The 27,134-nt window shown below is 49.2% G+C and overlaps 2 protein-coding genes and 1 long non-coding RNA gene across 3 annotated transcripts; all 3 read right to left on the reverse strand.

Annotated features, from left to right (window-relative positions):
• Positions 1 to 333: 333 nt before the first annotated feature.
• On the reverse strand, positions 334 to 13,677 carry LOC130519892 (ribonuclease inhibitor-like; the record flags this gene model as incomplete). The annotated part of the gene is made up of 5 exons (XM_057023501.1): positions 334 to 1,122; positions 1,233 to 1,279; positions 1,755 to 1,928; positions 2,247 to 2,420; positions 13,487 to 13,677. Coding segments are annotated over 5 exons (1,152 nt in total), but the record flags the coding sequence as incomplete, so codon positions are not given.
• Positions 11,609 to 13,454, reverse strand: LOC130519893 (uncharacterized). The gene is made up of 2 exons (XR_008948519.1): positions 12,508 to 13,454; positions 11,609 to 12,397 (listed from the first exon to the last, which is right to left on the reverse strand). It is a non-coding gene; the product is annotated as an uncharacterized LOC130519893 (long non-coding RNA).
• Positions 13,678 to 19,956: 6,279 nt separating the features above from the next.
• LOC130519895 (ribonuclease inhibitor-like) lies at positions 19,957 to 27,070 on the reverse strand. Its single transcript, XM_057023502.1, has 5 exons — positions 26,424 to 27,070; positions 24,823 to 24,996; positions 23,042 to 23,215; positions 21,425 to 21,598; positions 19,957 to 20,456 (listed from the first exon to the last, which is right to left on the reverse strand). Exons 2-5 carry the CDS (start codon positions 24,975 to 24,977, stop codon positions 20,141 to 20,143), a joined length of 819 nt encoding a protein of 272 aa, XP_056879482.1. The 5' UTR covers positions 24,978 to 24,996; positions 26,424 to 27,070; the 3' UTR covers positions 19,957 to 20,140.
• Between the last annotated feature and the right edge of the window lie 64 nt (positions 27,071 to 27,134).

The following is a 27,134-nucleotide window of genomic DNA, read 5'->3' on the forward strand; positions in this document are numbered from 1 at the left end:
CTTGTTTTTTAGAATACAGATTTATACTGATGATCACAGTTGTGTTATATGGTGCCTACAACATTTGCTCCACTAGATGGCAGCCTTTCCAGAGCTCTATGATTATTTAGCTGGCTGTGGAATAACATTCTAAACACCCCATAGTTCACGCTTGGACAATTCAAGACCCTTAAAAATGTATCTGAGTGAGAATTGACATTGCTTTTCTTATGTTGGATGTTAATCTTGTCTCTTCTCCGTTCTAAGCTCTCTGTCTCCTCTTGGGATCTATGTTACTGTTTACATCTGTGAGTTCTCATGGTGATCATGAAGGATGAGGCCAACTTGGCTGAGTCGCTTTGGAAAAAGAGGTTTAATCTCACCAGGAAAATTAAAAATAAAGGACAAAGAGGTGTAGAAAAACAGCCAGTTTTCCTAGGATCACGTTGCTCTCTCCTGACAACCTGTGGAATCAGCAATAGGAAATGAGGTTGGTTGGACGGACGGGACCTTCATGATGAACATCCAGCAGGTCTAGAACTCATATTCAGGCCGTGAGCTCAACCCTCGTGTTTCTTCAGACGGAAGCTTCTCCTGCGTTCGAACACAAATGCACCCAGCAATCGGGCAAGAACCCAGACCATAAACTAAAGCCAAAGCCGGGGAACAGCGGTTCAGTGAATGTGGTTTTGAAGGTATAGAGGTGGACCAGGGTGTCGGTGGTGATTCTGTAGAAGGTCACAGTGCCAGCGGGGTAGTTCACATAGACGGCGACTCTCCGAGGATCAGTGGATGATAAGGTGAGGAGGGCTACACTTTTGTCATCGTGGAGGACAGAGTAACCTCTGTCAGAACACAGAAGGCTCCAAGAATGCTGATTCCTTCCAAACCAGCTTTGGAGACTGCTTCCATGTCTCCGGATCTTTTTGTATGCCACAGAAATGTAAACCCGTCCTGTCCACTCCACCTCCCAGTAACAGCGACCAGTTAGGCTGTTGCTACACAGCAGCTGGGGACAGTCCTCAAACCTCTCTGGATGGTCTGGATATGGTTGGTCCTTGGCCACTGTCCTCATCACCCTGTTGTTGGACACTTGGATTAACCTGTGGACGGTGTTGGTGTCCACGCTGAGCTCACAGTGATCTAAAGGGAGAGAGGAGGAACCAGGAACCAGCTCATGAAACACAACTGAGTCCACTAACTGCTGCTTTTTTCAGAGCGTGACGTGCTGACGCATCAAGTTGATCACTTACACTTCTTCACACCACTCTTAAGTCTCTCTTTCCCACAATGGTCCAGTCTGGATTGGGAGAAGACACAGAGGAAATGAAATCCAAGGCAGGACAGAGGTTCAACAGATGCCACCTCAACCTTGAGCGCTACACTGTTCGTCCCTGACTTTGGGTCTGCCTGAACCGGTTTGCTCTTGATTCGGTTTGTGAACCTCAGAGCTGGATTTGTGACATCTCTCCATATGCCAACGTCATGGAGGAGAACTTTGCCTATTCTCTCTAAGGATTCCCTCACAGGCAGTGGCTGCAGCCCAGATGGTTGTGCTGGCATCACCTGATCTTTTTGTATCTCTGACGTGACCCTTTTATTCTCCCTTATGTGGGTTCTCGTACCCTGAAGGTCCAGAAAGCATCACATCTCTCTGCTCAGAGGTGGTTCAGATCTCACAATGTGCTGCTTGAACCACCGAACGTCTGGAAGGTCTCCATGCTCATCAATAAATAGTATCAGGTCTTCATTTTAGGGAGGGTGTTTGGATCTACCTGAGAACCTCCAGGCTCAACTCTGGATCCTCCAGAACAGCAGAGAGCTGCTTCGTTCCATCATCTCCAGGATGGTTGAAGCTCAGGTCCAGTTCTTTTAGATGGGTTGGGTTGGACCTCAACGCTGAGGCCAGAGAAGAACATCCTTCTGCTGTGATGAGACAGCCCGATAACCTGCGTGCAAGCACGTCCACCACACACACACACACACACACACACACACACACACACACCACACACACACACACACACACATTCCTCACTAATTAACAGCTCATTTATGCAAAGTTCTGGGTCGTGTGTCGGGGCCTGGACCTGACTGGGGAGCGAAGCACAGGAACCAGAACCAGACTAAGTCATTTTAAAAGCTGTGGGAGTGAACAGTGGTCGGCTGGTCGGAATTTTTGGTAAAGATATTTCCTCTTTTGGAAGATAACCAAAATTTCAAGCTGCCATTTAGAAAAACTGATGATGCTGATAAGGAGTACTAACCTGAGGATCTCCAGCCGGCAGTTTGGACTCTTCAGACCAACAGAGAGCTTGTTCAGCCCTGAATCCCTCAGGTCATTGTCACTCAGGTCCAGCTCTAGCAGACTAGAGGAGGAGGCGCTGAGGACGGGGGACAGAGCTTCACAACTCCTCTCCCTCAGATTGCAGTGACTCAACCTGAAAAAAGAAAAGAAGAAGAAAGCAGGAAATCCTTCTGGTTCTCTCCTGCACAATCAGGGACGCAGGCTTATTTCTTTAGTTGACCTTTATGAGGACGGAAGGTGCAATGATACGGAATGAAATCAGTTCTTGGAGTAACTACTGCGACTGCCTAAAACGCTGCCAGATGTGATGCGTGTTGCTGAACACCTGCAGACACCTGCAGAACACCTACAGACACCTGCAGACACCTGCAGAACACCTGCAGACACCTGCAGACACCTGCAGACACCTGCAGAACACCTGCAGACACCTGCAGAACACCTGCAGACACCTGCAGAACACCTGCAGAACACCTGCAAACACCTGCAGAACACCTGCAGACACCTGCAGACACCTGCAGACACCTGCAGACACCTGCAGACACCTGCAGAACACCTGCAGAACACCTGCAGAACACCTGCAGACACCTGCAGACACCTGCAGACACCTGCAGAACACCTGCAGACACCTGCAGACACCTGCAGAACACCTGCAGAACACCTGCAGACACCTGCAGACACCTGCAGACACCTGCAGAACACCTGCAGACACCTGCAGACACCTGCAGAACACCTGTAGAACACCTGCAGACACCTGCACACACCTGCAGACACCTACAGAACAACTGCAGAACACCTGCATACACAAGAAGAACATCTGCAGACACATGAAGAACACGTGCAGAACACGTGCAGACATCTGCAGAACACCTGCAGACACCCGCAGACACCTGCAGAACACCTGCAGAACATCTACAGACATCTGCAGAACACGTGCAGAACACCTGCAGACACCTGCAGAACACCTGCAGAACACCTGCAGCCACCTGCAGCCACCTGCAGAACACCTGCAGATACCTGCAGAACACCTGCAGCCACCTGCAGAACACCTGCAGAACACCTGCAGCCACCTGCAGCCACCTGCAGAACACCTGCAGATACCTGCAGAACACCTGCAGAACACCTGCAGAACACCTGCAGACTGGAATTCTTTCAGACTGACGCTGCAGCAATTTGCTGTTGATGCTGCTGTTGAGATCTGACGCTCAAAGTTTCAGACTGGATCAAGTTTCACTGATTCCAGATCAGGAAAAACAATGAAAGTGGTGGCGGGTCTCAGCAGGTCCGAAGGGTTGATCATGAGTTCTGAACTTGATAGGAGACAAACCTCCATTCCAAGAAAAGGCGGTGCAGCTTCATCTGGAAGGATGGGTTAACCCTAACCCTAAGCATGCCTCCTCAGTCAGACCACTTCCTGTGTGTCTTGGTAACAGTTAACTCTAAATTTATGACATTTTAATGACGTTAGTGGTTATGATGGTGCTTGGCTGCAGGCGGTGAAAACATCTCACGGCAGCACTTTGAAGCTCTCATCCATGCCTTTATTACACTCTATCCATGCCTTTATTACACCTCTATCATGCCTTTATTACACCTCTATCCATGCCTTTATTACACCTCTATCAGCTGGATTACTGTAAAGCACCATTAACGTGCCCCGCCCGTCTGTAGTCTCCTGCCCGTTCCCATATTCTCAGCGTCAGGGCGGCTGATCGGCTCCCGGAGGCACCAGAATCTCAGCAGAACCACCTGGAGTGCTGCTCCTAAATCATGAAGCCATCTGCCATCGGACGTTAGACAGCCTCCTTTACTCCACATCTTTAAAAGCCATCTCAAAATGCACCTTTTTCCGGCTATGAGACTTTGATCCTGCTTTTATTGTTTGTGTTGTTTTTTTTCCGTGTTCATTTGTACCTATTTTTATCTGAGCTACTTTATAATTGTCATGATTGCTTTTAAAGTGCTTCATGAATATCATCATTAAACAACTCTGGATGTTTTACCCGACGTGTTTTGAGCTTTCTGTTCTCCGTTCAACACTTTATTCTCAATGTTAAGTGTTATTATTTGATAACGCCCTTACCCTATTGATTACGGTACCTTTATTTTGTTGTATCATACAATGTTTATGTCACCTGTAGGATGTGACGACGTTGCTCCTTGTATGTTCCGGTTAAGAGCGCGGGAAGCTGAGTAGTTCCTGTTCCTATAATAAAGATTATACCACCTGGCTAAAGTCACTGAAGGGATTCGCTTGCTTATGCTCCACTACGCATAGACGCTGTGCAGCAAAACCGACCACCTTGACAGTTTATGGGCCCAGGCTATGTTGGACACAAGGATAGCATCCAGAACTGTCGGAAGAAGTGAACAAGACGGAATAACACGGAGCTTCGGTGGACAACTTGGAGATAAGTGAGTCAAAACTCGAATGAAGTTTTCCCGATATATTACGCTGAAATGGCTAACAGAACCGCAACCCCAGCTCCGCAACTAGTTTTTGATGGCTTAGAAGAAAGATACGACCAATGGGAAATGAGGTTCTTGGGTCACCTGCACATTTTAAAATTAAAAGAGACCCTTTTGACAACGTTATATGGCGGGACAAATGAGGAGCAAGCTGAAGACAGGAGGAAAAATGCTGACCGTTATGCTGAGTTAATCAGGCTAATAGACGATAAAAACCTGTCCATCATAAGACACGAAGCAGCTGATGATGGAGGGAAAGCCCTGAAAATATTGAGGGAACATTACTCCCAAAAAAGCAAACCAAGGATTATTATTCTATACACATCACTGACCAAGTTACAAATGAAAGATGGTGAGAATGTAACTGATTATATAATCAAAGCTGAAAATATAATAATGGCTTTGAAAGATGCAGGTGAAGTCTTGAGTGATGGACTGAATTGTAGCCATGGTACTTAATGGACTACCTGATTCATTTAAACCCCTCGCAGTCCATGTAACACAGAACGAGGAGAATGTTACATTTGCTGACTTTAAGAGAAGACTACGAGTTTATGAAGAGAGTGAGAAAATGAATAAGGCAGAGTCTACAGATAATGTGATGAAGACACATGTGAAAGAAGGAAAAGGACCCCCCAAGGCATACACCAGCAACAAAAAGGATGAAGATGCCAATGTAAAGTGCTACAGGTGTGGAATAAAAGGCCACAAGGCAAGGAAGTGCAATAGATAAGTGTGGTGTGGCTACTGTAAGAGTAACACACACCAACAATCCTTGTGCAAGAAAAAGGGGGGACAAGACGGTGCCAGGAAGTTCGTAGAGGAATAAGACAATGACAAAGAAGACTTTTTCTTCACGGCTCAAGACAAAAAGGATGAAAGACCACCAGCCTGTGTGAAGATAAAGGGCATCATGGTGGATGGGGGTGCGACATCCCACATCGTTAATGACATTAGGAAGTTTGAGAGCTTCAATGACACTTTCCAACCTGACTCACACTCAGTGCAGTTAGTCGACGGAACAAAGTTCAGAGGAATAGCACAAAGAAGAGGAACGGCGACAATCTGCCTACTTGACAACGCTGGACAACAGCACAGAGCACATCTAAGAGAGGATTTATACACCCCTACATACCCGCATGACATCTTTTCTGTGGCAAGGACCACAAATGGAGCAGCGACAATCACCTTCCAAAAGGGGGACAGCCGAATGGTCACCAGGAACGGTAACAGATTTGACATCCACCAGAGTGGTAACTTGTATGACTTGTCATCAAAAGAAGACAATGTCGACCAATGTAAAGTATGTCATGATGCTCAAACCTGGCATGAAATACTAGGTCATTGTAATTACGATGACGACAAAAGTTATAAGGTCTTGTGTGAAAGGGATGGCGATAAAGGGAAGTGTAGTCAGACAGACACAATTATGTGAAGTGTGCACAAAGGGAAAATTCACCCAGACAAGAAACAAAGAACCTAGTACAAAGGATATGAAACCCTTAGAGTTAGTTTACACTGATCTAGCAGGTCTCATGCAAACACCTAGCATAGAGGGCTACAGATATGCCCAATCTTTTACAGATGATTATTCAGGTACCATGATGATATATTTTCTAAAAGCTAAAAGTGATGCAGTGCAAGCAACGGAGTGTTCTTGGCAGATGTAGCTCCATATGGAGAGGTCCGATGTATTCGATCTGATAATGGCACAGAATACACAAGTAAAGACTTCCAGACACTATTAATTAAGAATAGAATCAGACATGAAACGTCTGCACCCTATTCACCCCATCGAAATGGTACAGCAGAAAGAGGCTGACGCACCCTATATGAAATGGGCAGGTGCCTACTGTTAGAAAGTAACTGACCAAATACACTCTGGAACTATGCTGTACAGACAGCTGCTTATGTTAGAAACAGATGCTACAGTAGGCGAACAAAGAAAATGCCATACGAGCTATTTACAGGAAAAGAACCAAACATAGCTAAAATGCAAAAATTTGGATCACTATGCTATGCCTACAAACACTTAGACAAAGGGAAATTAGACTCTAAGTGTGAGCAGGGTATTTTTGTGGGCTATGATAAAAACAGCCCAGCGTACCTGGTGTATTATCCAGAGAAAGAAAAGGTTCAGAAACACAGATTGGTGAAGTTCACAACCAAGACTGGAACGGAAAAAAGAAACACAGAATTGTGAGTCATACATTAGGTATAGTGATTGGGAGCTGCACCCCAAGGTCAATGATAAAAGGGAAATTTATGTTGATGACAAGGATAAAAATGTATTATGTCAATATATACCAAATGATGGTGCTGAGCCCTTACCTAGAACAGACTGAGAGCACACAGCCAGGTACAACCATTGAGACTGTACAAAGAAGAAACCCACCATCATACAATGTTTATGTCACCTGTAGGATGTGACGACGTGTTGCTCCTTGTATGTTTGGTTAAGAGCGCGGGAAGCTGAGTAGTTCCTGTTCCTATAATAAAGATTATACCACCTGGCTAAAGTCAATGAAGGGATTCACTTGCTTATTCTCCACTACGCATAGATGCTGTGCAGCAAAACTGACCACCTTGACACTCAGCAACACTGATAACCAACTAGAGAAACAGTTTAACCTTTAACCTCAAGATTCAAGATTCAAGAGTACTTTATTGATCCCTTTAGGGGGTGTCCATCAGGGAAATTACCATCTCCAAAGAAACGTACAGCACTGTACAAAATTTCCCACCACCATTACACCCCATCAAACCTATTAAAGATAATAAAAATAGAATAAAATAAGAAATAAAATAGAATAAATTAAAAATAGAATATGAATATAAATATAAAACTATAAAAATGTTCCAGTTCTCCTGTTGGCCCTCCTCCCCCCGTGAGGAGTTGAACAGCCTGATGGCTCGGGGATGAATGAGTTCCCAAGTCTGTTGGTCCTGAACTCGCCTGCATTAAAGGCTTTAGAACAGAAACTGAAACAAGCGTCACTGACCTGTTGGATCTGAACTGACAGCTGAAAGATTTTGCAGAATGTCGTTCCGAGGTATCTTCTCTAAAATCTTCTTGGTGACTTCCACGGCTCCTTGATCTTTGTAAGCGTTCACCATCAAATCCACAACGACCGTCCTCTCTCTGGTCTCTAGTTGGTAGTTTTTAATCGGGTTGAAGCCTCCCATGATTCCAGGATCTTTCAGATAAAATTTAGCGAATTCTTCCTCAGTTAAATTCTCCAGAACATTCAGCAGGATCTCTTGGGCCATTGTAGCGTCCTGCTGGCAGTAGACCTGCAATCAACTGAGTGAAGGAACATTTCAGGAGTGAACTTTACACCTTCTCTTCAGAGCAGGAGTGCTCATTACGTCGATCCCGATCTACCGGTCGATCCCGATCTACCGGTCGATCCCGATCTACCGGTCGGTCGATCCCGATCTACCGGTCGGTCGATCGCGGCGTGACATTTAAAAATATCAGCCAATCATTCATCCCGTCACGTGATTGATGTACAGGGCAGCCAGTGAGATGACAACTGAATTTGACAATCAGGCGACCAATCACGTGCAAACAACAGCGCTAAGTGCAGCAGAACGACGTCAGCCTATCAGCAGTCCCGTGACTTGATTGACATACAATGCAGCCAATCAGAAGCGCTAAACTATTCAGCCAATTACCTCTGATTTTAAGCCACCGCTAAAGCTGATGGTCATCAAAATGACTGAGGGAGCGGGACCAAGTAAGAAGACAAAAACAGATCACTTTCATATCGGCCAGTGCAAACATCTACTTTCTACATGAAGATTATAATAATACAAATAATCCTCAATACATTTGAAAATAATTAATGTTTTGCATTTTTGTGGTGGGTAGATCACTTTGACTTGGTCATTTTGTAAGTAGCTCGCATGTTGAAAAAGTGTGAGCACCCTGATTTAGAGTCTCCGTCCCCAAACACCATCGTACAGGAGATGGTTTAAAGGTTGAATGAGTCATTAACGATGGCCCAAAGTTGGTTGTCAGTAACGGGACAGGAAATCAGACAGAGAGAGGACCAACGATAGTTGTGGCGGAGCAGATCACAGAAAGCTGTTTTGATCATTTTCTGGATGAACCTACATCAACCTTCTCTCTCAAAGCTGCTTTAGTCACATGGGGCCCAAACGCACCTCCCAAATGTGAGACCCCTTAACTCTGAACTCTTTGATTTGAAATGGCAACTAACTTGAATTGGTTTAGTTGGCTGATTGGAACTGCTCCAAAGTGACATTTGACAGGCCAACGACCGGGAATGGGACAGCCCATATTACCCATATTAGTAACGTGGACCAACGAAAGGGGACAAAAGCCAAAGTTTCAGAATCAGCCTAAAGAAACATATGACAGAAGACATCAAAGACTTTAGGAACAAAGGCAGCGCATGTGCCATCGAGCTGCATCTTTCCAGGGTCGTGATTAGTAGCAGGTTATGATACAGTAGCACAGATCATCAAAGAACACGAGCACGTTGTCTAGAATCAAAGAAAAGAAAAAAGCTGCATGAAACAGTTGTGATCAGGGCGACTCAAGTAGTTCTGAGGGATCTGGAGACAAGGCGGCATTGTTGATGACAAACAGGAACAAAAAAAAAACATCGATCTGATACTGATATTAGAATGTACAGCACACACACACACACACACACACACACACACCACTCATTCACTCACTCACACACACACACACACACACACACACACCCGCAGCACTCACGCACACACTCACACACACCACGCACACACACACACACACACCACTCACACACACACCACTCACACACACAACACACCACACACTCAGAACACACGCAACACACCACCAGCACAGGCACACACGAACGCACACGCAAACACCCACCCACACAACCCCCACCACCCACAACCCCCACACACACACACACACCAAACACACACTAACAACACACTAACACAAAACAAACACACAAGACACACACAACACACTCAAACAACACAACAACCAAACACACCCAACAACACACAAACACAAACACACACCACAACCACAACACACACACCACTAACAACTCACAACACAAACAATCACACGAACACACACACACACACTCACAACACACACTCACATTCACACACTCACACAAACTCACACACACAACACACACCACACCACTCACACACACACCACTCACATTCACACAAAACTCCACACTCACACACACTCACACACAACACTCACACACACACACACACACACACACCACTCACACTCACACACACACCACTAACACACCACCACTCACACACACACACACAACACACACACCCACTCCACTCACACACACACCACTCACATTCACACACTAACTCACACTCACACACCACTCACACACTCACACACACACTAGGATATCGATCACTCGAGGGTCCAGCAGCAGTAAAATTCCACCACCATGACCCAAACACACTCCGCTCTGCCGTCGACAGTTTGAACATCTTCATATCGCCGTCGGCGCCACCCTGAATGAAACGGTTCCGTTCTAGAGCGACGCCACCAAGACGGTTACCTGAGGCAGGTGTAGCGGATCCATGCTGTCGGGTCACCTGATCTTCAGCCCGATCAAGGCTGTGTGGAGGACACAGTGGTGACACTGGTCACATCACCAGGTGTCTCACACAGAAACTCTTCAAAGCCATCACAGATGTTCACGCTCCGCTCTAGATGGGACGGCGTGCCCTCACCATGGGGGGGAGCGGCACAGCGTTGAGACGGGTGGAGGCTGCCGACCGTGGACGCCCTCATCGTGGGGGCGGAGCGGCACAGCGTTGAGACGGGTGGAGGCTGCCGACCGTGGACGCCGTCACCATGGGGGCGGAGCGGCACAGCGTTGAGACGGGTGGAGGCTGCAGACCGCGGACGCCCTCACCGTGGGGGCGGAGCGGCACAGCGTTGAGACGGGTGGAGGCTGCAGACCGCGGACGCCCTCGCCGTTGGGGCGGAGCGGCACAGAGTGGCTCCTCTGGCAAAGGTTGATCCCCTGACAGTGAGGTCATGGAGGTGGGAGGTGCAGGAAGTGCGCCGTGCGCTACAGTGCACACTCGTGCAGCCATGTTCTATTGTGGGGGCACGACCTGATTTTTCTATTGATTCTCCTAATAGGAGCAGCCGTTGATCAATAGTCTAAATATCAATGGCCTGTTTCAGCCTGTGAAGCTGTTAATGATGCTGTGAGAGGAAGGAAGGCCTCACTGATGCATTTAGTTCTAACTATATATTCAGCCGTATATGTAGAATACTTCATCTTTACTGCACCAGAGCTACGATGGCTGAACATCTCAGACGTGCTCCACAATCCCACTGTGATCCAGTTTATTTCTGATTCCTGCTTCATTGGAATTGTGGTCAAACATCCCGGACTGCTTTTGTGACGACTTTAGTCAGAGTCCGGTGCTGTTCTAGACCTTCACCCCCCCCCCCCCCCCCCCCCCCCCCCCCCCTCGTTCATGCTTGTTTTTTAGAATACAGATTTATACTGATGATCACAGTTGTGTTATACGGTGCCTACAACATTTGCTCCACTAGATGGCAGCCTTTCCAGAGCTCTATGATTATTTAGCTGGCTGTGGAATAACATTCTAAACACCCCATAGTTCACGCTTGGACAATTCAAGACCCTTAAAAATGTATCTGAGTGAGAATTGACATTGCTTTTCTGATGTTGGATGTTAATTTTGTCTCTTGTCCGTTCTAAGCTCTCTGTCTCCTCTTGGGATCTATGTTACTGTTTACATCTGTGAGTTCTCATGGTGATCATGAAGGATGAGGCCAACTTGGCTGAGTCGCGTTGGAAAAAGAGGTTTAATCTCACCAGGAAAATTAAAAATAAAGGACAAAGGTGTAGAAAAACAGCCAGTTTTCCTAGGATCACGTTGCTCTCTCCTGACAACCTGTGGAATCAGCAATAGGAAAGATGAGGTTGGTTGGACAGACGGGACCTTCATGATGAACATCCAGCAGGTCTAGAACTCATATTCAGGCCGTGAGCTCAACCCTCGTGTTTCTTCAGACGGGAGCTTCTCCTGCGGTCGAAGACAAATGCATCGAGGAACTGGTCGAGAACCCAGACCATAAATCTAAGCCAAAGCCGGGGAACAGCGGTTCAGTGAATGTGGTTTTGAAGGTATGGAGGTGGACCAGGCTGTCGGTGGTGAATCTGTAGAAGGTCACAGTGCCAGCGGGGTAGTTCACATAGACGGCGACTCTCTGAGGATCAGTGGATGAGAAGGTGAGGAGGTCTACACTTTTGTTATCGTGGAGGACAGAGTAACCTATGTCAGAACACACAAGGCTCCAAGACTGCTGATTCCTTCCAAACCGGCTTTGGAGACTGCTTCCATGTCTCCGGATCTTTTTGTATGCCACAGAAATGTCAACCCGTCCTGTCCACTTCACCTCCCAGTAACAGCGACCAGTTATGCTGTTGCTACACAGCAGCTGGGGACAGTCCTGAAACCTCTCTGGATGGGCTGGATATGGTTGGTCCTCGGCCTCTATCCTCATCACCCTGTTGTTGGACACTTGGATTGACCTGTGGACGGTGTTGGTGTCCACGCTGAGCTCACAGTGATCTAAAGGGAGAGAGGAGGAACCAGGAACCAGCTCTTGAAACACAACTGAGTCCACTAACTGCTGCTTTTTTCAGAGCGTGACGTGCTGACGCATCAAGTTGATCACTTACACTTCTTCAGACCACTCTTAAGTCTCTCTTTCCCACAATGGTCCAGTCTGGATTGGGAGAAGACACAGAGGAAATGAAATCCAAGGCAGGACAGAGGTTCAACAGATGCCACCTCAACCTTGAGCTCTACACTGTTCGTCCCTGACTTTGGGTCTGCCTGAACCGGTTTGCTCTTGATTCGGTTTGTGAACCTCAGAGCTGGATTTGTGACATCTCTCCATATGCCAACGTCATGGAGGAGAACTTTGCCTATTTCTCTCCAAGGATTCCCTCACAGGCAGTGGCTGCAGCCCAGATGGTTGTGCTGGCATCACCTGATCTTTTTGTATCTCTGACGTGACCCTTTTATTCTCCCTTATGTGGGTTCTCGTACCCTGAAGGTCCAGAAAGCATCACATCTCTCTGCTCAGAGGTGGTTCAGATCTCACAATGTGCTGCTTGAACCACCGAACGTCTGGAAGGTCTCCATGCTCATCAATAAATAGTATCAGGTCTTCATTTTAGGGAGGGTGTTTGCATCTACCTGAGAACCTCCAGGCTCAACTCTGGATCCTCCCGAACAGCAGAGAGCTGCTTCGTTCCAACATCTCCAGGATGGTTGAAGCTCAGGTCCAGTTCTTTTAGATGGGTTGGGTTGGACCTCAACGCTGAGGCCAGAGAAGAACATACTTCTGCTGTGATGAGACAGCCCGATAACCTGCATGCAAGCACACACACCACACACACACACACACACACACATTGCTCACTAATTAACAGCTCATTTATGCAAAGTTCTGGGTCGTGTGTCGGGGCCTGGACCTGACTGGGGAGCGAAGCACAGGAACCAGAACCAGACTAAGTCATTTTAAAAGCTGTGGGAGTGAACAGTGGTTGGCTGGTCGGCATTTTTGGTAAAGATATTTCCTCTTTTTGGAAAATAACCAAAATTTCAAGCTGCCATTTAGAAAAACTGATGATGCTGATAAGGAGCACTAACCTGAGGATCTTCAGCCGGCAGTTTGGACTCTTCAGACCAACAGAGAGCTCGTTCAGCCCTGAATCCCTCAGCTCATTGTTACTAAGGTCCAGCTCTAGCAGACTAGAGGAGGAGGCCCTGAGGACGGGGGACAGAGCTTCACAACTCCTCTCCGTCAGATTGCAGTGACTCAACCTGAAAAAAGAAAAGAAGAAGAACAATCAGGGACGCAGGCTTATTTCTTTAGTTGACCTTTATGAGGACGGAAGGTGCAATGATACGGAATGAAATCAGTTCTTGGAGTAACTACTGCGACTGCCTAAAACGCTGCCAGATGTGATGCGTGTTGCTGAACACCTGCAGACACCTGCAGACACCTGCAGAACACCTGCAGACACCTGCAGACACCTGCAGACACCTGCAGACTACTGCAGACACCTGCAGACACCTGCAGAACACCTGCAGAACACATGCAGACACCTGCAGACACCTGCAGAACACCTGCAGAACACCTGCAGACACCTACAGAACACCTGCAGACACCTGCAGAACACATGCAGACACCTGCAGACACCTGCAGAACACCTGCAGAACACCTGCAGACACCTACAGACACCTGCAGACACCTGCAGAACACCTGCAGAACACCTGCAGACACCTACAGAACACCTGCAGACACCTGCAGAACACATGCAGACACCTGCAGACACCTGTAGACACCTGCAGAACACCTGCAGACACCTGCAGAACATTTACAGGTCACCTGTAGAACACCTGCAAAACACCTGCAGAACACCTGCAGACACCTGCAGAACACCTGCAGACACCTGCAGACACCTGCAGAACACCTGCAGAACACCTGCAGACACCTGCAGACACCTGTAGACACCTGCTGAACACCTGCAGACACCTGCAGACACCTGTAGACACCTGCAGAACACCTGCAGACACCTGCAGACACCTGCAGAACATTTACAGTCACCTGTAGAACACCTGCAAAACACCTGCAGAACACCTGCAGACACCTGCAGAACACCTGCAGACACCTGCAGAACACCTGCAGAACACCTGCAGACACCTGCAGAACACCTGCAGACACCTGCAGAACACCTGCAGAACACCTGCAGACACCTGCAGAACATTTACAGGTCACCTGTAGAACACCTGCAGAACACCTGCAGAACACCTGCAGACACCTGCAGAACACTTACAGGGCTTTTCTGCAAGCTTTGACCACTGGCAGCAGCCTCAGAAGAACCCACTCTGAAGCAGAGTATTTCTTCAGGTCAAACATCTCCAGGTCTTGTCCTGAGGACAGTAATATGAAGCCAAGAGCTGACCACTGAGCAGGGGAGAGACGTTCTCTTGTCAATCTTCAGGATCTGAGGTTCTGTTGAACCTCCTGGACCAGTGAACTATCGTTCAGCTCGTTTAGACAGTGGAACACACACACACACACAATACAACCAAACACACACACACACACACGCACACACACACACACACACACACACACAAACACAGACAGACACACACACACACACACAACACACACACACAATCCTCACTAATTAACAGCTCGTTTATGCAAAGTTCTGGGTCGTGTGTCGGGGCCTGGACCTGACTGGGGAGCGAAGCACAGGAACAGAACCAGACTAAGTCATTTTAAAAGCTGTGGGAGTGAACAGTGGTCGGCTGGTCGGCATTGTTGGTAAAGATATTTCCTCTTTTTGGAAGATAACCAAAATTTCAAGCTGCCATTTAGAAAAACTGATGATGCTGATAAGGAGCACTAACCTGAGGATCTCCAGCCGGCAGTTTGGACTCTTCAGACCAACAGAGAGCTTGTTCAGCCCTGAATCCCTCAGGTCATTGTCCCTCAGGTCCAGCTCTAGCAGACTAGAGGAGGAGGCGCTGAGGACGGGGGGCAGAGCTTCACAACTCCTCTCCCTCAGATTGCAGTGACTCAACCTGAAAAAAGAAAAGAAGAAGAAAGCAGGAAGTCCTACTGGTTCTCTCCTGCACAATCAGGGACGCAGGCTTATTTCTTTAGTTGACCTTTATGAGGACGGAAGGTGCAATGATACGGAATGAAATCAGTTCTTGGAGTAACTACTGCGACTGCCTAAAACGCTGCCAGATGTGATGCGTGTTGCTGAACACCTGCAGACACCTGCAGACACCTGCAGAACACCTGCAGACACCTGCAGACACCTGCAGACACCTGCAGAACACCTGCAGACACCTGCAGACACCTGCAGAACACCTACAGAACACCTGCAGACACCTGCAGAACACCTTCAGACACCTGCAGAACCTGCAGACACCTGCAGAACACCTTCAGACACCTGCAGACACCTGCAGACACCTGCAGACACCTGCAGAACACCTGCAGACACCTGCAGAACACCTTCAGACACCTGCAGAACACCTGCAGACACCTGCAGAACACCTGCAGACACCTGCAGAACACCTTCAGACACCTGCAGACACCTGCAGACACCTGCAGACACCTGCAGAACACCTGCAGACACCTGCAGACACCTTCAGACACCTGCAGACACCTTCAGACACCTGCAGACACCTGCAGACACCTGCAGAACACCTTCAGACACCTGCAGACACCTGCAGAACACCTTCAGACACCTGCAGAACACCTGCAGACACCTGCAGAACACCTGCAGACACCTGCAGAACACATGCAGACACCTGCAGACACCTTCAGACACCTGCAGACACCTGCAGACACCTGCAGACACCTGCAGACACCTTCAGACACCTGCAGACACCTGCAGACACCTGCAGACACCTGCAGAACACCTGCAGACACCTGCAGACACCTGCAGACACCTGCAGACACCTGCAGAACACCTTCAGACACCTGCAGACACCTGCAGACACCTGCAGAACACCTGCAGACACCTGCAGAACACCTTCAGACACCTGCAGACACCTGCAGACACCTGCAGACACCTGCAGACACCTGCAGAACACCTGCAGAACACCTGCAGACACCTCTAGACACCTGCAGAACACCTGTAGACACCTGCAGACACCTGCAGAACACCTGCAGAACACCTGCAGAAAACCTGCTGACACCTGCAGACACCTACAGACACCTACAGACACCTGCAGAACACCTGCAGACACCTGCAGAACACTTACAGGGCTTTTCTGCAGGCTGTGACCACTGGCAGCAGCCTCAGAAGAACCCACTCTGAAGCAGAGTATTTCTTCAGGTCAAACATCTCCAGGTCTTGTCCTGAGGACAGTAATATGAAGCCAAGAGCTGACCACTGAGCAGAGGAGAGACTTTCTGTTGTCAATCTTCCGGATCTGAGGTTCTGTTGAACCTCCTGGACCAGTGAACTATCGTTCAGCTCGTTCAGACAGTGGAACACACACACACACCACACACACAACACACACACACACACACACACACACACCACACACACCACACACACACACCCGCACACACACACACACACAATCCTCACTAATTAACAGCTCGTTTATGCAAAGTTCTGGGTCGTGTGTCGGGGCCTGGACCTGACTGGGGAGCGAAGCACAGGAACCAGAACCAGACTAAGTCATTTTAAAAGCTGTGGGAGTGAACAGTGGTCGGCTGGTCGGCATTGTTGGTAAAGATATTTCCTCTTTTTGGAAGATAACCAAAATTTCAAGCTGCCATTTAGAAAAACTGATGATGCTGATAAGGAGCACTAACCTGAGGATCTCCAGCCGGCAGTTTGGACTCTTCAGACCAACAGAGAGCTTGTTCAGCCCTGAATCCCTCAGGTCATTGTCCCTCAGGTCCAGCTCTAGCAGACTAGAGGAGGAGGCGCTGAGGACGGGGGGCAGAGCTTCACAACTCCTCTCCCTCAGATTGCAGTGACTCAACCTGAAAAAAGAAAAGAAGAAGAAAGCAGGAAGTCCTACTGGTTCTCTCCTGCACAATCAGGGACGCAGGCTTATTTCTTTAGTTGACCTTTATGAGGACGGAAGGTGCAATGATACGGAATGAAATCAGTTCTTGGAGTAACTACTGCGACTGCCTAAAACGCTGCCAGATGTGATGCGTGTTGCTGAACACCTGCAGACACCTGCAGACACCTGCAGAACACCTGCAGACACCTGCAGACACCTGCAGACACCTGCAGAACACCTGCAGACACCTGCAGACACCTGCAGAACACCTACAGAACACCTGCAGACACCTGCAGAACACCTTCAGACACCTGCAGACACCTGCAGACACCTGCAGAAACCTGCAGACACCTGCAGACACCTGCAGACACCTGCAGACACCTGCAGAACACCTGCAGACACCTGCAGAACACCTTCAGACACCTGCAGAACACCTGCAGACACCTGCAGAACACCTGCAGACACCTGCAGAACACCTTCAGACACCTGCAGACACCTGCAGACACCTGCAGACACCTGCAGAACACCTGCAGACACCTGCAGAACACCTTCAGACACCTGCAGACACCTCAGACACCTGCAGACACCTGCAGACACCTGCAGAACACCTTCAGACACCTGCAGACACCTGCAGAACACCTTCAGACACCTGCAGAACACCTGCAGACACCTGCAGAACACCTGCAGACACCTGCAGAACACATGCAGACACCTGCAGACACCTTCAGACACCTGCAGACACCTGCAGACACCTGCAGACACTGCAGAACACCTTCAGACACCTGCAGACACCTGCAGACACCTGCAGACACCTGCAGAACACCTGCAGACACCTGCAGACACCTGCAGACACCTGCAGACACCTGCAGAACACCTTCAGACACCTGCAGACACCTGCAGACACCTGCAGAACACCTGCAGACACCTGCAGAACACCTTCAGACACCTGCAGACACCTGCAGACACCTGCAGACACCTGCAGAACACCTGCAGAACACCTGCAGAACACCTGCAGACACCTCTAGACACCTGCAGAACACCTGTAGACACCTGCAGACACCTGCAGAACACCTGCAGAACACCTGCAGAAAACCTGCTGACACCTGCAGACACCTACAGACACCTACAGACACCTGCAGAACACCTGCAGACACCTGCAGAACACTTACAGGGCTTTTCTGCAGGCTGTGACCACTGGCAGCAGCCTCAGAAGAACCCACTCTGAAGCAGAGTATTTCTTCAGGTCAAACATCTCCAGGTCTTGTCCTGAGGACAGTAATATGAAGCCAAGAGCTGACCACTGAGCAGAGGAGAGACTTTCTGTTGTCAATCTTCCGGATCTGAGGTTCTGTTGAACCTCCTGGACCAGTGAACTATCGTTCAGCTCGTTCAGACAGTGGAACACACACACACACACAACACACACACACACACACACAACACACACACACACACACACACACACACACACACCACACACACACACATTCCTCACTAATTAACAGCTCATTTATGCAAAGTTCTGGGTCGTGTGCCGGGGCCTGGACCTGACTGGGGAGCGAAGCACAGGAAACAGAACCAGACTAAGTCATTTTAAAAGCTGTGGGAGTGAACAGTGGTCGGCTGGTCGGCATTGTTGGTAAAGATATTTCCTCTTTTTGGAAAATAACCAAAATTTCAAGCTGCCATTTAGAAAAACTGATGATGCTGATAAGGAGCACTAACCTGAGGATCTCCAGCCGGCAGTTTGGACTCTTCAGACCAACAGAGAGCTCGTTCAGCCCTGAATCCCTCAGGTCATTTTTACTCAGGTCCAGCTCTAGCAGACTAGAGGAGGAGGCGCTGAGGACGGGGGACAGAGCTTCACAACTCCTCTCCGTCAGATTGCAGTGACTCAACCTGAAAAAAGAAAAGAAGAAGAACAATCAGGGACGCAGGCTTATTTCTTTAGTTGACCTTTATGAGGACGGAAGGTGCAATGATACGGAATGAAATCAGTTCTTGGAGTAACTACTGCGACTGCCTAAAAGCTGCCAGTTGTGATGCGTGTTGCTGAACACCTGCAGACACCTGCAGACACCTGCAGAACACCTGCAGAACACCTGCAGAACACCTGCAGAACACCTGCAGACACCTGCAGACACCTGCAGACACCTGCAGACACCTGCAGACACCTGCAGAACACCTGCAGAACACCTGCAGACACATGCAGACACCTGCAGACACCTGCAGACACCTGCAGAACACCTGCAGACACCTGCAGACACCTGCAGACACTGCAGAACACTTACAGGGCTTTTCTGCAGGCTGTGACCACTGGCAGCAGCCTCAGAAGAACCCACTCTGAAGCAGAGTATTTCTTCAGGTCAAACATCTCCAGGTCTTGTCCTGAGGACAGTAATATGAAGCCAAGAGCTGACCACTGAGCAGAGGAGAGACTTTCTGTTGTCAGTCTTCCAGATCTGAGGTTCTGTTGAACCTCCTGGACCAGTGAACTATCGTTCAGCTCGTTCAGACAGTGGAACACACACACACACACACACACACACCACACACACACACACACACCACACACACACACACGCACACACACGCACACACACACACACACCACACACACACACACACACACACACACACACACACACATTCCTCACTAATTAACAGCTCATTTATGCAAAGTTCTGGGTCGTGTGCCGGGGCCTGGACCTGACTGGGGAGCGAAGCACAGGAAACAGAACCAGACTAAGTCATTTTAAAAGCTGTGGGAGTGAACAGTGGTCGGCTGGTCGGCATTGTTGGTAAAGATATTTCCTCTTTTTGGAAAATAACCAAAATTTCAAGCTGCCATTTAGAAAAACTGATGATGCTGATAAGGAGCACTAACCTGAGGATCTCCAGCCGGCAGTTTGGACTCTTCAGACCAACAGAGAGCTCGTTCAGCCCTGAATCCCTCAGGTCATTTTTACTCAGGTCCAGCTCTAGCAGACTAGAGGAGGAGGCGCTGAGGACGGGGGACAGAGCTTCACAACTCCTCTCCGTCAGATTGCAGTGACTCAACCTGAAAAAAGAAAAGAAGAAGAACAATCAGGGACGCAGGCTTATTTCTTTAGTTGACCTTTATGAGGACGGAAGGTGCAATGATACGGAATGAAATCAGTTCTTGGAGTAACTACTGCGACTGCCTAAAAGCTGCCAGTTGTGATGCGTGTTGCTGAACACCTGCAGACACCTGCAGACACCTGCAGAACACCTGCAGAACACCTGCAGAACACCTGCAGAACACCTGCAGACACCTGCAGAACACCTGCAGACACCTGCAGAACACCTGCAGACACCTGCAGACACCTGCAGACACCTGCAGAACACCTGCAGAACACCTGCAGACACATGCAGACACCTGCAGACACCTGCAGACACCTGCAGAACACCTGCAGACACCTGCAGACACCTGCAGAACACTTACAGGGCTTTTCTGCAGGCTGTGACCACTGGCAGCAGCCTCAGAAGAACCCACTCTGAAGCAGAGTATTTCTTCAGGTCAAACATCTCCAGGTCTTGTCCTGAGGACAGTAATATGAAGCCAAGAGCTGACCACTGAGCAGAGGAGAGACTTTCTGTTGTCAGTCTTCCAGATCTGAGGTTCTGTTGAACCTCCTGGACCAGTGAACTATCGTTCAGCTCGTTCAGACAGTGGAACACACACACACACACACACACACACACACACACACACACACACACACACACACACACACGCACACACACACACACACACACGCACACACACATTCCTCACTAATTAACAGCTCATTTATGCAAAGTTCTGGGTCGTGTGTCGGGGCCTGGACCTGACTGGGGAGCGAAGCACAGGAACCAGAACCAGACTAAGTCATTTTAAAAGCTGTGGGAGTGAACAGTGGTCGGCTGGTCGGCATTTTTGGTAAAGATATTTCCTCTTTTTGGAAGATAACCAAAATTTCAAGCTGCCATTTAGAAAAACTGATGATGCTGATAAGGAGCACTAACCTGAGGATCTTCAGCCGGCAGTTTGGACTCTTCAGACCAACAGAGAGCTTGTTCAGCACTGAATCCCTCAGCTCATTGTCCCTCAGGTCCAGCTCTAGCAGACTAGAGGAGGAGGCGCTGAGGACGGGGGACAGAGCTTCACAATTCCTCTCCCTCAGATTGCAGTGACTCAACCTGAAAAAAGAAAAGAAGAAGAAAGCAGGAAATCCTTCTGGTTCTCTCCTGCACAATCAGGGACGCAGGCTTATTTCTTTAGTTGACCTTTATGAGGACGGAAGGTGCAATGATACGGAATGAAATCAGTTCTTGGAGTAACTACTGCGACTGCCTAAAACGCTGCCAGATGTGATGCGTGTTGCTGAACATCTGCAGACACCTGCAGACACCTGCAGAACACCTGCAGAACCTGCAGACACCTGCAGACACCTGCAGAACACCTGCAGACACCTGCACACCTGCAGAACACCTGCAGAACACCTGCAGAACACCTGCAGACACCTGCAGACACACCTGCAGAACACCTGCAGACACCTGCAGAACACCTGCAGAACACCTGCAGACACCTGCAGACACCTGCAGAACACCTGCAGAACACCTGCAGACACCTGCAGACACTGCAGACACCTGCAGACACCTGCAGAACACCTGCAGACACCTGCAGACACCTGCAGAACACCTGCAGACACCTGCAGAACACCTGCAGAACACCTGCAGACACCTGCAGACACCTGCAGAACAACTGCAGACACCTGCAGACACCTGCAGACACCTGCAGACACCTGCAGACACCTGCAGAACACCTGCAGAAAACCTGCTGACACCTGCAGACACCTGCAGACACCTGCAGACACCTACAGACACCTGCAGAACACCTGCAGAACACCTGCAGACACCTGCAGAACACCTGCAGACACCTGTAGACACCTGCAGAACACCTGTAGACACCTGCAGACACCTGCAGAACACCTGCAGAAAACCTGCTGACACCTGCAGACACCTGCAGACACCTACAGACACCTGCAGAACACCTGCAGACACCTGCAGAACACTTACAGGGCTTTTCTGCAGGCTCTGACTACTGGCAGCAGCCTCAGAAGAACCCACTCTGAAGCAGAGTATTTCTTCAGGTCAAACATCTCCAGGTCTTGTCCTGAGGACAGTAATATGAAGCCAAGAGCTGACCACTGAGCAGAGGAGAGACTTTCTGTTGTTAATCTTCTGGATCTGAGGTTCTCTTGAACCTCCTGGACCAGAGAACTATCGTTCAGCTCGTTCAGACAGTGGAACACACACACACACACACCACACACACACACACACACACGCACACACACACACACAAACACAGACACACACACACACACACACACACACACACATTCCTCACTAATTAACAGCTCATTTATGCGAAGTTCTGGGTCCTGTGTCGGGGCCTGGACCTGACTAGGGAGCGAAGCACAGGAACCAGAACCAGACTAAGTCATTTTAAAAGCTGTGGGAGTGAACAGTGGTCGGCTGGTCGGCATTTTTGGTAAAGATATTTCCTCTTTTTGGAAGATAACCAAAATTTCAAGCTGCCATTTAGAAAAACTGATGATGCTGATAAGGAGCACTAACCTGAGGATCTTCAGCCGGCAGTTTGGACTCTTCAGACCAACAGAGAGCTTGTTCAGCCCTGAATCCCTCAGGTCATTGTTACTCAGGTCCAGCTCTAGCAGACTAGAGGAGGAGGCGCTGAGGACGGGGGACAGAGCTTCACAACTCCTCTCCGTAAGATTGCAGTGACTCAACCTGAAAAAAGAAAAGAAGAAGAAAGCAGGAAATCCTTCTGGTTCTCTCCTGCACAATCAGGGACGCAGGCTTATTTCTTTAGTTGACCTTTATGAGGACGGAAGGTGCAATGATACGGAATGAAATCAGTTCTTGGAGTAACTACTGCGACTGCCTAAAACGCTGCCAAATGTGATGCGTGTTGCTGAACACCTGCAGACACCTGGAGAACACCGACAGACACCTGCAGAACACCTGCAGAACACCTGCAGAACACCTGCAGAACACCTGCAGACACCTGCAGACACCTGCAGACACCTGTAGACACCTGCAGAACACCTGCAGAACACCTGCAGACACCTGCAGACACCTGTAGACACCTGCAAAACACCTGCAAAACACCTGCAGAACACCTGCAGACACCTGCAAAATACCTGCAGAACACCTGCAGAACACCTGCAGAACACTTACAGACACCTGCAAACACCTGCAGAACACTTAAAGACACCTGCAAAACACCTGCAGAACACCTGGAGAACACCTGCAGAACACCTGCAGAACACTTACAGACACCTGCAGAACACCTGCAGAACACCTGCAAAACACCTGCAGAACACCTGGAGAACACCTGCAGAACACCTGCAGACACCTGCAAAACACCTGCAGAACACTTACAGAACACCTGCAGACACCTGCAGACACCTGCAGACACTTGCAGACACCTGCAGAACACCTGCAGACACCTGCAGAACACCTGTAGACACCTGCAGAACACCTGCAAAACACCTGCAAAACACCTGCAGAACACCTGCAGAACACCTGCAGAACACCTGCAGACACCTGCAGACACCTGCAGACACCTACAGACACCTGCAGACACCTGCAGACACCTGCAGACACCTGCAGAACACCTGCAGACACCTGCAGACACCTGTAGACACCTGCAGACACCTGCAGACACCTACAGACACCTGCAGACACCTGCAGACACCTGCAGAACACCTGCAGACACCTGCAGACACCTGCAGACAACGACAGACACCTGTAGAACACCTGCAGAACACCTGCAGAACACCGGCAGAACACTTACAGGGCTTTTCTGCAGGCTCTGACCACTGGCAGCAGCCTCAGAAGAACCCACTCTGAAGCAGAGTATTTCTTCAGGTCAAACATCTCCAGGTCTTGTCCTGAGGACAGTAATATGAAGCCAAGAGCTGACCACTGAGCAGGGGAGAGACTTTCTGTTGTTAATCTTCTGGATCTGAGGTTCTCTTGAACCTCCTGGACCAGTGAACTATCGTTCAGCTCATTCAGGCAGTGGAACACACACACACACACACACACACACCACACACACACACACACGCACACGCACACACACTCACACACATTCCTCACTAATTAACAGCTCATTTATGCAAAGTTCTGGGTCGGGTGTCGGGGCCTGGACCTGACTGGGGAGCGAAGCACAGGAACCAGAACCAGACTAAGTCATTTTAAAAGCTGTGGGAGTGAACAGTGGTCGGCTGGTCGGCATTGTTGGTAAAGATATTTCCTCTTTTTGGAAGATAACCAAAATTTCAAGCTGCCATTTAGAAAAACTGATGATGCTGATAAGGAGCACTAACCTGAGGATCTCCAGCCGGCAGTTTGGACTCTTCAGACCAACAGAGAGCTTGTTCAGCCCTGAATCCCTCAGCTCATTGTCCCTCAGGTCCAGCTCTAGCAGACTAGAGGAGGAGGCGCTGAGGACGGGGGACAGAGCTTCACAACTCCTCTCCATCAGATTGCAGTGACTCAACCTGAAAAAAGAAAAGAAGAAAGCAGGAAATCCTTCTGGTTCTCTCCTGCACAATCAGGGACGCAGGCTTATTTCTTTAGTTGACCTTTATGAGGACGGAAGGTGCAATGATACGGAATGAAATCAGTTCTTGGAGTAACTACTGCGACTGCCTAAAACGCTGCCAGATGTGATGCGTGTTGCTGAACACCTGCAGACACCTGCAGAACACCTGCAGACACCTGCAGACACCTGCAGACACCTGCAGACTACTGCAGACACCTGCAGACACCTGCAGAACACCTGCAGAACACATGCAGACACCTGCAGACACCTGCAGAACACCTGCAGAACACATGCAGACACCTGCAGACACCTGCAGACACCTGCAGAACACCTGCAGAACACTGCAGACACCTGCAGGACACCTGCAGACACCTGCAGACACCTGCAGAACACATGCAGACACCTGCAGAACACCTGCAGACACCTGCAGACACCTGCAGACACCTGCAGAACACTGCAGACACCTACAGAACACCTGCAGACACCTGCAGACACCTGCAGACACCTGCAGACACCTACAGACACCTGCAGACACCTGCAGACACATGCAGACACCTGCAGAACACATGCAGACACCTGCAGACACCTGCAGAACACCTGCAGACACCTGCAGAACACTGCAGACACCTACAGAACACCTGCAGACACCTGCAGACACCTGCAGAACACATGCAGACACCTGCAGACACCTGCAGAACACCTGCAGACACCTGCAGAACACATGCAGACACCTGCAGAACACCTGCAGAACACATGCAGACACCTGCAGAACCCTGCAGACACCTGCAGAACACCTGCAGACACCTGCAGACACCTGCGGAACACCTGCAGAACACCTGCAGACACCTTCAGAACACTTACAGGGCTTTTCTGCAGGCTGTGACCACTGGCAGCAGCCTCAGTAGAACCCACTCTGAAGCAGAGTATTTCTTCAGGTCAAACATCTCCAGGTCTTGTCCTGAGGACAGTAATATGAAGCCAAGAGCTGACCACTGAGCAGAGGAGAGACTTTCTGTTGTCAATCTTCTGGATCTGAGGTTCTGTTGAACCTCCTGGACCAGTGAACTATCGTTCAGCTCGTTCAGACAGTGTAACACACACACACACACACACACATCCACCACACACACACACACACAGAGACATTTCTCACTAATTAACAGCTCATTCATGCAAAGTTCTGGGTCGTGTGTCGGGGCCTGGACCTGACTGGGGAGCGAAGCACAGGAACCAGAACCAGACTAAGTCATTTTAAAAGCTGTGGGAGTGAACAGTGGTCGGCTGGTCGGCATTTTTGGTAAAGATATTTCCTCTTTTTGGAAGATAACCAAAATTTCAAGCTGCCATTTAGAAAAACTGATGATGCTGATAAGGAGCACTAACCTGAGGATCTCCAGCCGGCAGTTTGGACTCTTCAGACCAACAGAGAGCTTGTTCAGCCCTGAATCCCTCAGCTCATTGTTACTCAGGTCCAGCTCTAGCAAACTAGAGGAGGAGGAGCTGAGGACGGGGGACAGAGCTTCACAACTCCTCTCCCTCAGACTGCAGTGACTCAACCTGAAAAAAGAAAAGAAGAAGAAAGCAGGAAATCCTTCTGGTTCTCTCCTGCACAATCAGGGACGCAGGCTTATTTCTTTAGTTGACCTTTATGAGGACGGAAGGTGCAATGATACGGAATGAAATCAGTTCTTGGAGTAACTACTGCGACTGCCTAAAACGCTGCCAGATGTGATGCGTGTTGCTGAACACCTGCAGACACCTGCAGACACCTGCAGACACCTGCAGAACACCTGCAGAACACCTGCAGACGCCTGCAGAACACCTGTAGAACACCTGCAGACGCCTGCAGACACCTGCAGAACACCTGTAGAACACCTGCAGAACACCTGCAGAACACCTGCAGAACACCTGCAGACGCCTGCAGAACACCTGTAGAACACCTGCAGAACACCTACAGAACACCTGCAGAACACCTGCAGACACCTGCAGAACACCTGCAGAACACCTGTAGAACACCTGCAGAACACCTGCAGAACACCTGCAGAACACCTGCAGAACACCTGCAGACACCTGCAGACACCTGCAGAACACCTG

Source organism: Takifugu flavidus, unplaced genomic scaffold (assembly GCF_003711565.1).
Source record: "Takifugu flavidus isolate HTHZ2018 unplaced genomic scaffold, ASM371156v2 ctg240, whole genome shotgun sequence".
Lineage (NCBI taxonomy): Eukaryota > Metazoa > Chordata > Actinopteri > Tetraodontiformes > Tetraodontidae > Takifugu > Takifugu flavidus.